This window comes from Trachemys scripta, chromosome 4 (genome assembly GCF_013100865.1).
Source record: "Trachemys scripta elegans isolate TJP31775 chromosome 4, CAS_Tse_1.0, whole genome shotgun sequence".
Taxonomy (NCBI): Eukaryota; Metazoa; Chordata; order Testudines; family Emydidae; genus Trachemys; species Trachemys scripta.
In genome coordinates this window covers 122,908,920-122,920,931 of record NC_048301.1, presented here as the reverse complement: position 1 = coordinate 122,920,931, position 12,012 = coordinate 122,908,920, and the positions used below count along the sequence as shown (strand labels likewise).

Below are 12,012 nucleotides of genomic sequence, written 5' to 3'. Positions count from 1 at the left end.
TGGGTAGGGTTTTACCAAGTGCTTCAGGAGCACAAGTCTCCTTGACTTTCCAAGAAGCTGTGAGTGGACGACAGGGGATGGATCACTCTGATTGCCTGTTCTGTTCATTCCCTTTGAAGCACCTGGCATTGACTACTGTGGGAAGACAGGATACTGGCTAGATGGACCATTGGTCTGACCCAGTATGGCTGTTCTTATGCCCTGATATTTTTGGTAAGTCACTTAGGCATTTCTGAAAATCTCACCCTCTGTCTGTAATTGGCATATAAAGCACCATCTAGTGAGAGCCCTCTTTACATAAATGTACAATAAGTCACTTCAGAAACCTTCCCATGAAATAGAATATTTCTGTTCTGAAGTAAATGTCTACCTTTTTAAAAGTTGTTGGTCAGATGATTTTTCTTTACAAAGTTATTCTTAGAACCTCCTAGCCTTAAACAAGAATTTTTCATTTGAGAATGTAAACTTGCTGAAGCAGTTACTTTGTAGCCGCAAGCAGAACAGTACTCTTGAAGCTAGATTTCACTCCAAACCATGTCTGGCTGCCTCCTTTCCACCTTCCACCACCGACTCTGTGGAGATTACCTACCTTCCATCAGCACAAGAGCCAGATGGAGATTTTATTGAATCTGGCCCTAAACTTGTCTCTCACGCTACTCCAGCATCATACTTACTGCTCCTCTCATTTAATACTGACAAAATATACAAACATAATTACAGATTATTTTGCTTGGAAACTATGCCTTTTCTCTCTCTTTCAGTTTGTCACCGCAATAGGGAGACTTCTACAGAACAAAAGGAGTTTCCCTCACCTGTGTAACATTTCTTAAGAATAGTTATGCTAATATTTCATTGAACGTGATTCATTTCCATTTAAAGCAGGGAAGTGTGCCAGTTCCCAGCATACTTCCATATTTACCATTTGTCAGTCATTCTGTTCACTGGCAGCAAATCTCACTCTCTAAATTTCTTATGCAGTTTAGTTTTTAGCAGAACTGAGTACTTATTACGCTCTGAAAAAAACTCGGGCGAGAGACCCAGGTTCAGGACCATCCCAATGCTCATCTCCCTAGTGGTTTCACAAGCAAACAACTCCAAAGCAGGATGAAGACAGATGGCTGTACAGTTTCAGCAATCCCTGCTGGCCCACTCTTTCGATAGCATTGATTGTGGCCTCAAAGGAGGCTGTGCATATACCACCTTCTTGGCTATGGGTGGAATGGGAAGAGAGAAAAGGCAGAGTCCAGAAGGGGGCATAACTAGAGCCCATAGAATTCTCTTCATAATGTCACAGCTCACCCAGAGTAACTATTCCTCAGTAGCACTACCCTAAAGGTAAAAATTAAATTTGTTTCAGTGATACCAAGACTTTTGATCCACAACCGAGCTGTTATTTAGGAAGGAAAAACAGGCAGCAGCTGGTACTTGTAGAAGTGTCAAAGCCTGTGTTTTCCTTACCTGCAGCTTAAGATTTAGAACTATAATAACAAAATAGCCCTAAAACCAGCGGTAGCGGCCATCTGTATGCCATTCATTTTCCAGATAGGCGCATTTTAAAGCTGAGAGGGATTCTTAAGGCATATTACATTATACCCTTTTTGAAAAATGGTTTGCCAGCCTTCCTGTTTACTGTATTGCTTGAGTTTGTACATTAAGACAGTGGGAAGAAAGCTGCAATACAACGTAACAAGGGAATACACTGCTGCTAATTATCTGATATACTCCTCCTCAGAGATGCCAGACAGGTCTTCATCAGTGCTTTCATCCAAATCTGGTAAATTGCCCCAAAGCAGTAAATTCACACCTGGAAAAAAGGATTGTAAATAACTTAATTTGTATTCTGACCTCATTTGAGTTAGAGTAAAAACTGAATTCATTGCCTCAAAATGAATGGCTCTAGTCCTTGAAAAACCTGTTAGATGAAATAAGACAACATTGCCTAGGTCTAAGTTATTTTCTATTTTTATTCAAAAAGGATCTCTAGAAATATCCTTTTGAACTAGACAATAGTAGCAAGTCCTGTATGAAGAGTTGTATGAAATAATCATGTAGCTATTGGTAATCTCCTTCCGGCTGGGTTACATTAATTGTGTTGGTTCGAGGCACAGATGACATTGTGAAAGTCTTTAAACTAACTAACCTTGTGTATGAGGAACAGAAATACAGATGGTCTAGTAAAAGGCCACATACTTTGGGAAGACCCAGAAGGACTGATTATGCGAGATACACCTCTACCCCGATATAACGCAACCTGATATAACACGAATTTGAATAGAACGCGATAAAGCAGTGCTCCGGGGGTGCGGGGCTGCACACTCCGGTGAATCAAAGCAAGTTCGATATAACGCTGTTTCACCTATAACACGGTAAGGTTTTTTGGCTCCCGAGGACAGCGTTGTATCAAGATAGAGGTGTACTTGTAGTTTGTGTGCCAAGTAGTTGTTTAAAAGGAACTCAAGCGAACTAAATAGTAAGAGCTAGTATTGGTTGTAACCTCAGCCTAAGCTAATGGGGATCAACAGAAAAAGTTATATAGGGTCACAGTGACAACACAGCTCAACTCAGAATAACCAGTCAGTGGAGGGTTGCTTAATAGCACAGTGAAGCTACAAACACTACTATAAATAATATCCTCTGGCTCTGCATTTACACTTGTATTTGTGCAGTTTACATAACAATATTGCTCAGAAAATCCTGATTCCCATCAGCAATAGGTTAGAATAAATTTTCTGATCAATTAATCTTACAGCCCTTTTCTAATATAAAGCTACACAAACTTGAGGCAACCTAATATTGCATTTTAGATACTTTAAGCTCCAGGTGACATGAATAGTTTCCTCATACAGCATTCCTTCTCCACAAGCCTCTCTGCTGGAAAGGCAACTCAGTATAGATTTGCTATATACCTTAAGTAAACAGCATATGTGTTGAGACACCTTACTATTGGCGGGAGGGGGAGAAGGGAGGAAGTTGCCAGTTAACTCTCCTGTGAGTTAAATAGAACTTCCCTGTTCAGAATCAAGAGTTCCTTACCAGAGGAGTCTAGTCTGTTTATACCAAAGACTGCTTGGCTGTGAAACATCCAGAAATGGCCATTGTTACAGGACAGCAGGCAAGGTTTGCATGGAGCAATCACATGGTAACCTACAACATTGCCACTAGAACAGCAAACAAAATAATGATCATGTAAGTTCGTGGATGAAAGCCAGTTTGCAATGAAGAACCAACTAAGCTTAATGTTAAACAGGATCTAACCACTTTACCAGGCAAATTGGTATAATATTCTTATCGGGGGAAAATTAAAGGCGAGTTTTTAAACAAGTGGTGCAAAAAGTGTCTGAATATATTTATTTAAAGAAAGAGGGGGTGTGTGGAGTCTTGTCTTATTGCAGAGAACCAAATTCTGTCTGTTACCCGAGTGCACTTTAACTTAAGTCAGTGAAATTTGTTGTATCATGGAATCTGATTGTTCCATTTTAAAACAGAACTCCCCAGTGAAATCAATGGAGAGTTCTCCTTAAAACTGATGGTACAATAGGACCCAATAAAAGCTAAGTAATTAGATTGTAAGAGCTAAGTAATTAGGTTAGTGTATATATGAGCCTGATTCTGCTCCATTAAAATAAATGGAAATTAAAGGTTTGAGTAGGAACAGATTATAGCCTAATTAATTTACCTGTAGTAGATTCCTTTCACTCTCAGAAGCACACCCAGAAGAAAGTGTGTGCTTTCTATTTCAGCATCTGGACAAACCAGAATTCCTTGCTAGCCAAGTCTCTCTCTCTCAAAAGAAACACCTTGTTATTTTTAATCCAAGAACCTTCCTGTCCAAGTTCAAATCTGAGCAAGCTGAAATTTTAGGCATAAAGCAGACAAGTGACCCTTTTGAGCAGTTTAGCAGAATTTTTTTTTTTAAAGGAACAGTATCTTAAGTATCAGGCATTAATAAAAATAAACAACAAACTCCAGGAACTTTCATGTTAATTTTTTCCATCCGCTAGTGCAGAGTAGGTCTGCCAACAGCATGTTCTCTTACAGCAGAACCTCAATTTTATGAACCTGTTATACAAACCTATTGTAACTGAGATGTTCAATTTTATGAACTCCTGAATCCCCAATTAGTTCATAAAACAGGAGTTCTCCACTGTATCTGTTTTAGTAAAGTGGAAGATATGAGTAACTGCATTTCATGGTGACTTTATTCACACAGCTATCTCAAATCAATACTGAAGCAGTCTCTCTGGAGTCAGTCAGGTGCTATGCAAGTTTCCTATAGAACCCCACTTTAGTCTTGATATGCATTGTCCCGTGCATTTCTGCTAGGGACTTCTGCAATGACAGACTAACAGTCACGTCCAAAGGTAGTGGGACTAAGTTTCCACTGAGCAATGTTATATCAAATTCACTTCATTTGTGACCCAAGCGCTTGCACTCTAGTGGTCAGTAATGAGATGCTGCAATGTTGCTGCAGCACATGCATTGCAGAGCTGGTGCTTGTATGATTACGAGTCACATTGAAATGATATTACTTACCATTTTAAACATGCAATATTCTTCAGTTTGCATTTGCAGATGTCAGTGAAATAGCAGCTTCCAATGAAGTCAACAGTACTAGAGAGGGGGGGAAAAAAAAAAAAAAAAAGTGTCACAGGAATAGTTTAGACATTTAACATAACTTCACCCAGCCACCTGTTCTTGCTGTAAGCTAGAATTCCAACAAACCAATGTTTGAAGTTCTTACTTTTCTATTTCCATTTACAAACACCTATCTGCTATCATCCAATCTCCCTCTATCACCAAGCATAGTAGTATCAGAATAGCAAAGATTCCTATATATTCCACCAGCACAGCCTGAGCCAGCACCACAGTGCAGATTTCAAATTTGTGGGCAGAATGATGGAGTGCTAGCAGATTAGCCCTGCTGTACCCCTCCCTACCTCTTACAATGCTGCCTCACCAGCTCACCTCTAGTTGTCCAGTAGGATACCATAATACTCTTATCTAGGGTCATCTACTCAACACAGATTTCAGTTGAATCCCAATGCTAAGTGAATGTACTTCAAATATTCACATAGCTGACTCTCTCCACTTCATGAAGTAAGAGGAAGAATAGAAGACCACTAGTGTAAAGCAGGTATTTGAGGGCACCATTAAATAGCAAAAGAGGCAGTGCGGGTAGAATAAAGATACTTTCAACACAACTTTGAAGAGCTTCAAAGATAAACTCATCACAAACCATGTGAGGAATAATACTAATAATGCTGAACATTACACCACTGCATAGTCACTTAATTGCATATCTCCAGTTATCACACCAATAAACCAAAACTGGATTACTTCCTAGAACTGGTTGCTACATAGAAAGGAATAAAAGCACCCAATGTGGTGGTCATTTTTATCGAGTGAAGTCAGTGATCAAAAGGCATTGCTCACAAGAATCTCAAGATGACACTTTATCCCAAGCAATGCTATACTCTGCAGTTTGCACTGAGTTAGTCATCAGTGCTATAAAACAAGAGTGCTGGGGTTTTTTTGAAGATCTTATTCCACTGTATGCTTTTAATCCACACTTGAAGTTGGTTCAATCCAGGCACTGTCCTGAGGCACACTTCACTTCACCAGCTTATACATGTAGCAACATGCTTTTTAATTCTACCATCTTTTTGATGGCCAATGAAGGCTTCTCCTCAGGCCTATAGTATGGGCATTTACAGCTATACAGGGACTTAAAAGATCACCCGTGAAACTTTTAGCAGCTGAGGTTCATAAGTGGTTGATGGGATCTACAACTCCCTTACAATCCCAGCAGAATCTGCCATAGAGTAATTAAAAATGAAGCATAATTGAATGCTTTAGACCAAAAATCTGACCACCTGAAATTAGTGGGAAGTGCCCATCAGATTCTGCTTTAAAAATCCATTACAGTAATTGAAACTTAATTCTAGAGTAGGCTTATTTACATCTTTAAACTTCTAAAAATATTACACACAGGCAAAAAATAAAGTTACAAGCTAGCTGACAAAGTCCCTTTAATGGCTTTGCTCTATATATTTAATTTTTCCTGCTTTACAGGAGGATGATGGTTAACTTCTTCTGAATTGTTTCAGGCTATGAGGGTTGTCTGGTTTTATGCAACTCAATGAACTGGCCCACAGAGGTTAACATCAGCAAGGCTCAAGAGCTGCTTTGTTGGTGTCCCAGTTCCATGCAAACAGTCAGTCCAGAGCTAACCGTTTCAACTAGACGACAAGGCTTCAGTCCAGGGAACTGGGCCCCTCACTAGTACTTAGAGATGATTTTCAACTAGCAATAATCACGCCTCGGATTAACCTCATTAGCTATGATACTACCTTTGTCTACATTAAGAAACTTGCCTATTTACAATGGGTGTCAGCAGCAATAGGTGTAGCTGGCCTGGAGCAAGATGTAGTTTAACTGCAAGGGTGAACAGGTTCAAACTATGTTCAACACCGTTTCAGAAATGGTAGGTGATTTGATTTAGTCCTGTCTGTGCGCTTGCAGTTAAACCATTTTCAGTACCATTTAATATGCTTGTTGCAGAAACCCTACATCTTTGTCTGCAGGGAACCAGTGTTCTTTACAGTAGGGCTTCCAGCAGTGGTAGGGTTGCAACAAACTTCCAGCATTTTTACCATTCTCACTTAGTGTCTAACACAGAAAACGCTGTGAACAGGTTAGCCTATCGGAGGTACCTAAAATCCAGCTAGCCCAGGTAACAATAATAATGAAGACACCACAGCCAGGCTTCTGTGTGGATAGTGCAAGTCTGGGATGGACTTTGGGTGCATCATCAACATCATCATCGGCAATCCCTTGACTCGAAGATGATCTCGACCACGGATTTACATATGGGTCCTGAGATGACTCAGGAGTCCAATCCTAGAATCATAGATCCGTCATAATAGGTACAGACATTTCCTGTCAGGCCAACTGCCTGGTGGGAGAAAGTTCTTTCTCTTTTCAGGTTCAAGGGCAAGGCACTTCTCAAAGCGACTTATTGCCTGATGGAGGATGTGGCGCTAGTGGGGTCAGTTGGTGGCTTGCTTCTCCCAGTTTGTGATATCCACATCAGTTTTCTTGAGATACTCTTTCAGTGTGTCTTTTGTAGTGCATACTTGGCTTGCTAGCCCACTGTGACACCTGAGCTGTGCTTTCTGCACTTCTGTTATTACCCGTGCTTGCTGGATTCAAGTTGTCTTGGACAGACTAGCCCATGCTAGCTTTTGCTGTGCAGACATACCTTCAAACTTGATGATGATAGAGGCTGGTAGCACTTTGTCTACATCAGGACTCCAAGCTACAATGGTGGTAGCTCCGGTGAAGAACTACTTCTATAGTTCCTTACTATGGACATAGCCAGCTTTAGCACTGGGTCAGTTTCCTAGTGCAGACAAGGCCATTGTCAGACTTAACATCTGTGTGTCAGTTTCTTCTTCTGGAAAGTAGGATAGTATTATCTAAAGCAGGTGTCACCCCAAACAGGTGTGAGGCTGTCTGATTTTTAATGTCCTCTGTAGAAAAGCTGTTAAGAGCAAAGTAATATTGTCAAATACTCTTCTGTAATAGGGTTCCTATGGTAGACCTTAGGTAGGTAAGCATTGTCAACCCCCGTCATTTTTAATTGGCTCTGTTTTTGTAAATGGACACAAACTAATATTTTCAAAGCAAACTGATCTTTCCTATTTTACAACTCTGTTTGACCCTGCAATCCTTCCTAGTTTTTCACCAGTTGGAGCACTAGTGTAGGCAGCCACTGGCATTTCAAATGTAGTGTTGTGCAGACCCTGCTTTAAGCTGTGTTAGATGAGATGGTAGGTAGAATGCCAACAACTGGTTTACACTAGCATTTCCACTGTTAGAACAGCAGCAATGGTAATGTAGGTACAGACTTTGTGAGAAAAGGGGCAATTTGTTTACATAACTTGGTATATACTGGGTTGAGTGCTCCATGTCCAACATGAGTGCTTCCATTCATTCTGTTAGTGGGTGGGAAAAACAGAGAGTTGAACTTCTGCCCTGTATGCAGAGATATAAGTTTACTTAAGAGTCTGCATGTTTCCTATTTTGATTTATTCTTATAATTTAGATCCTCAATACATTAGCTCCTACTCCAAATCTAACCACTCAGCCTTGACCAAACCATCATTTGCCATGGAAAAAAAAAATCAATTATTATAGTATCAGGAAATCACATACCAGGAAATGATTTCCTGAGTCACTAAAACACAGATCGCTATTTTAACTTTATACTGAAATATGTGGTTTACTGACTTTCATTAACTCATTTTTGTAGTTTAATATGTTTTTATTGTACACTAAAACTGTGGATTACATTTGTAACCACACGGATAGCTTTAATTCACATTTGACAACTAGCATTGTATGAAAGACATTTTACACCAGTTTAGAACATCTGTGCCAGGAACTAGGTGTCTATTGTAAATCTCAAATGAGACCACAGAACAATGGCTTAGTGATTAGAATGTGTTTAAAAAATGAACCTTTGTTTTTTTTAATTAATTTTAGCCCATCTTAGTTTATCTCCTTTTTAACTCATGCTTACAGATTAACGCTTTGTAATTTACATTTTCTTAATATATAATTTACTATTTAATATTTAAATATGGCTTTCCCATAGTTACTCATCCTCTGACTTCAGCTTACGTTTGATCAAGTAACAAGAAAGAATTTTTTTCTTTAATTCCTGGCCTTGCTTAACTCTGAAAGCCAAATTGGGTTCTTTCTGCTTCTTTCATCTTCACCAGTTAATGCACTCAACAATTCTGTTGATCTATGAGGCCAAACAGAATACAGCTTGTTTTCCTTGACTGATATTGGTTCCAGCACCATTAAGAGTAAAAACATGTTTTTATCCATAAAATAAACAAATTTGACTTGAAACAGAGAAAGTAGTTGTATTTGATTGTAGTGACATTTTTACAGAGCCACTGAAGTAAATTTATTTTTGTCAGGCTGGATGTACATTCAAGCTATGTCAATGAACAATCTTATTATCCATCATCTAATTCAGTGGCTCTCAACCTTTCCAGACTACTGTACCCCTTTTAGGGGTCTGATTTGTCTTGCATACCACCAAGTTTCACCTCACTTAAAAACTAGTTGCTTACAAAATCAGACATAAAAATACAAAAGTGACACAGCACACTACTCCTGAAACATTGCTTACTTTGTCATTTTTAACATATAATTATAAAATCAATTGGAATATAAATATTCTACTTACATTTCAGTGTATAGTATATAAAGCCGTATAAACAAGTCATTGTCTGTATGAAATTCTAGTTTGTACTGATTTTGCTAGTGCTTTTTATGTAGCCTGTTGTAAAACCAGGCAAATATCTAGATGAGTTGATATACCCCCTGGAAGACCTCTGCGTACCCTCAGGGGTACACGTACCCCTGGTTCAGAACCAATGATCAAAGTCACTAGCTGGGAGAGTGTGTGGCCTTAAGGGTAGAGTAGCAGAAGCATTTCCAGATCTAATACTAACACATTCTGACATCTTGTGGCAAATCACTTAAGGGATATGGGTTAGATTTAAAATAATTTTAATGTATATTCTTACTTTATTACTAACTCTTGAACAACAATTGTAGAAAGTAATCCAGATTTTTCTATCATTTACACTACTTACTTATTTGCAGTCCACCAAGCTTGGAATAGATCATTTAACTGTTGGAAACATCCTACTAGTCTGGGGCAAGGCCCCCCAAGTTTATACTGCACCTGTCTGGAGGTGTTACCCTACTACAAACAAAAATAGTCTAGAGACTGACTTGAAACAGGAGTGAAACTGACATTTTCAAGTCACTTTCACTTCTGTTTAAAAGCTAGTTACTTTCCCGAAGGCTCTTAAATACAACCCTACAGTGATTGTCACAGGAAAATATTTAAAGTCAAACACCAAGAAGATTCCACATTTTAAAGTTGAGAAAAAATGAGTCTTGCTTATTATTTAGAGTTTGTATATATGTATTTTTTAAAGTACCATTCTGTGTTTGGACTGTTCCTGTTTCTGAAAATGGAAATAATAATGCTTGCTTGCTTACCTGCCATATACAATTATAAGGAGTAGATTGAGATCTGGGGGGGGGGGGGGGAGGAACTGGGTCTTCTTAATGGTTTGCACGGTACCTAACACAATGGGGGTATTCCTACTGATTAAGGTCTTTGGGGGCTACTGTTCTATTAGTCAGCTGTTGAGATGCCTGCAGGGGGCAAAGGAAGAGGACTTACTTGGTGGGTGGGATGTCGGTGGAGTACAGGTCGATCTCTGTGTTGGCCAGCAGCACGGCCTTCATCCCCCGCGAGCTCAGCACCTGCTGGCAGAATCTGCAGCAGAGCACGGACACACACCTGTCCTTGAAGGTGAAACCACTAGTGGACATGATGGCTCTGGACCGAAATGGTTTGTCTCCTCTTCCCAAAGAGCGCTGAGGGTGCTTCTTGCTTCTCTGAGGGCAAACTGGCCACCAGGCCCCTTTAGCTGCTCCTAGCCCCCCCCCTTCTTCAGCTCCCTCTCTCTCAGGATCCTTGCCCCAGGGACTGTTCCCCTTCTGCTGCTCTTCCCACACTCACTGCCCCCTCCCTCAGGGGACAGCCCTATACCGGCACCCCTCCCTTCCCCTGGAGAAGGACTCCCCTTTCCCACCCTGCTGCCCCCTCCAGGCTCCAACACCCCCCTCTGCAAACCCTGTAACCCTCCCCACTGCAGGCCCTGTATTCCCACCCCTTGCAGGCCCTATAGACCCCCCCCACACACACACTGCAGGCCCTGTATTCCCACCCCTTGCAGGCCCTATACACCCCCCACACACACACTGCAGGCCCTATACTCTCCTCCCTACCAGTGGGGGCCTTATGCTCTCCCCTTCCACTGCCTTGTGCTCTCTTCTCCTCCCCCCCCCCGCTAGTGGGGGCCCTGTCCTCCTCCTTTTCCCCCTACCACTGTGGGCCCCGCTTCCCCGCCGCCACCCCCCAGGACCCACTGCTTCGTCTCCCACCCCCACCGCGGGGTAGCCAGGCTATGCTCCCCCTGCTGCCCCACCCCCACAGCCCCTGCTTACTTCCCCCTCCCAGGGGCCGACCCCCTTCTCTTTGCCCCGGGCCGGCTGAGCCGCCTGCGTCAGCCCCGCTGCCGTTAGACCCCAACGGGCTAGCCCCAGCAAGCCCCTGTCTTCAGAACTGTCACACTCCGTTTGAATCCCTGTCCTCGCTTCCCATTGGAAGAGAGCCAACACTCCCCTAGAGCCTGATTGGGGGGACTGGGGCAAGATCCGCCTCTCAGAGCAGCGAGGACCCGCCCCCCTCAGCTCCTAATTGGAGGAGCCGTGAGACAGAGGCGGGAGAGGGAGACCAGTAGAATGCTGCTATTGGTTAGGAGGGTTGTCACTTCGACACATCCCAGCTGCTGATTGGGGGAGACAGACGAGGGGGCGGGGTGAGTGAGCTAGCGCTGCGGAGGAAACTGACCGCGGGAGCCGTAGCTGGAGAGCCTCGGCTCATGGAGGAGGGAACCTGGCTGCGCCGCGCTGCAGGTAGGCGCTCCGCCTGGGGCTGAGGCGCGTGTCGCGCAGACCTCCGTCCTACCATAGGCGTGCCCCAGCCCATAATACTCCCGCCCCCCGGGGAGACCCGCACTGCCCCCAGCCCGGGGTGGCCGGCGCCGGCTGCCCCCGCGAGCCCATTGCTCTTCCCCAGGCGGTAATTCTCCCTGGCTCGTCCAAAGCACCCCGCGCCGCCCCTTCGCGCAGGCAGAGCACCATAGCCCCCTTTCTCCCTAACTGTAACCCCCCCCCGCGGCATAATCCCCCCCTTCCCTCCCCCTAACTGTAACCCCCCCCGCGGCATAATCCCCCCCTTCCCTCCCCCTAACTGTAACCCCCCCGCGGCATTATCCCCCCCTAACTGTAACCCCCCCCGCGGCATAACCCCCCCTTCCCTCCCCCTAACTGTAATCCGCCCCCCCC

General features: G+C 42.9%; 2 protein-coding genes and 1 non-coding gene across 5 annotated transcripts in view; 1 reads left to right on the top strand and 2 right to left on the bottom strand.

The window, feature by feature from the left end:
* Nucleotides 1-202: 202 nt before the first annotated feature.
* FAM72A (family with sequence similarity 72 member A) lies at nucleotides 203-10,659 on the bottom strand. Its single transcript, XM_034767150.1, has 4 exons — nucleotides 10,280-10,659; nucleotides 4,534-4,611; nucleotides 3,034-3,158; nucleotides 203-1,804 (listed from the first exon to the last, which is right to left on the bottom strand). Exons 1-4 carry the CDS (start codon nucleotides 10,429-10,431, stop codon nucleotides 1,710-1,712), a joined length of 450 nt encoding a protein of 149 aa, XP_034623041.1. The 5' UTR covers nucleotides 10,432-10,659; the 3' UTR covers nucleotides 203-1,709.
* On the bottom strand, nucleotides 6,227-6,368 carry LOC117877497. The gene has a single exon (XR_004645723.1). It is a non-coding gene; the product is annotated as a U4 spliceosomal RNA (small nuclear RNA).
* Nucleotides 10,660-11,503: 844 nt separating the features above from the next.
* Nucleotides 11,504-12,012, top strand: part of SRGAP2 (SLIT-ROBO Rho GTPase activating protein 2) — a 203,406-nt gene continuing 202,897 nt past the window's right edge. For all 3 annotated transcript variants that reach the window (XM_034767147.1, XM_034767146.1, XM_034767149.1), the window contains exon 1: nucleotides 11,504-11,580. The gene's annotated coding sequence lies outside the window, so the exon portion shown is untranslated. The remainder of the gene's footprint in view (nucleotides 11,581-12,012) is intronic.

Excerpts from the sequence above, each read along its gene's own strand:
- FAM72A (XM_034767150.1), bottom strand. The coding sequence starts at position 10,431 with ATGTCCACTAGTGGTTTCACCTTCAAGGACAGGTGTGTGTCCGTGCTC. Across the intron at positions 3,159-4,533 it reads AATATTGCATGTTTAAAATG|TGGCAATGTTGTAGGTTACC; the intron begins GTAAGTAATATC and ends TTGCTGTTCTAG. Across the intron at positions 1,805-3,033 it reads AAACAGACTAGACTCCTCTG|GTGTGAATTTACTGCTTTGG; the intron begins GTAAGGAACTCT and ends CCTTTTTTCCAG.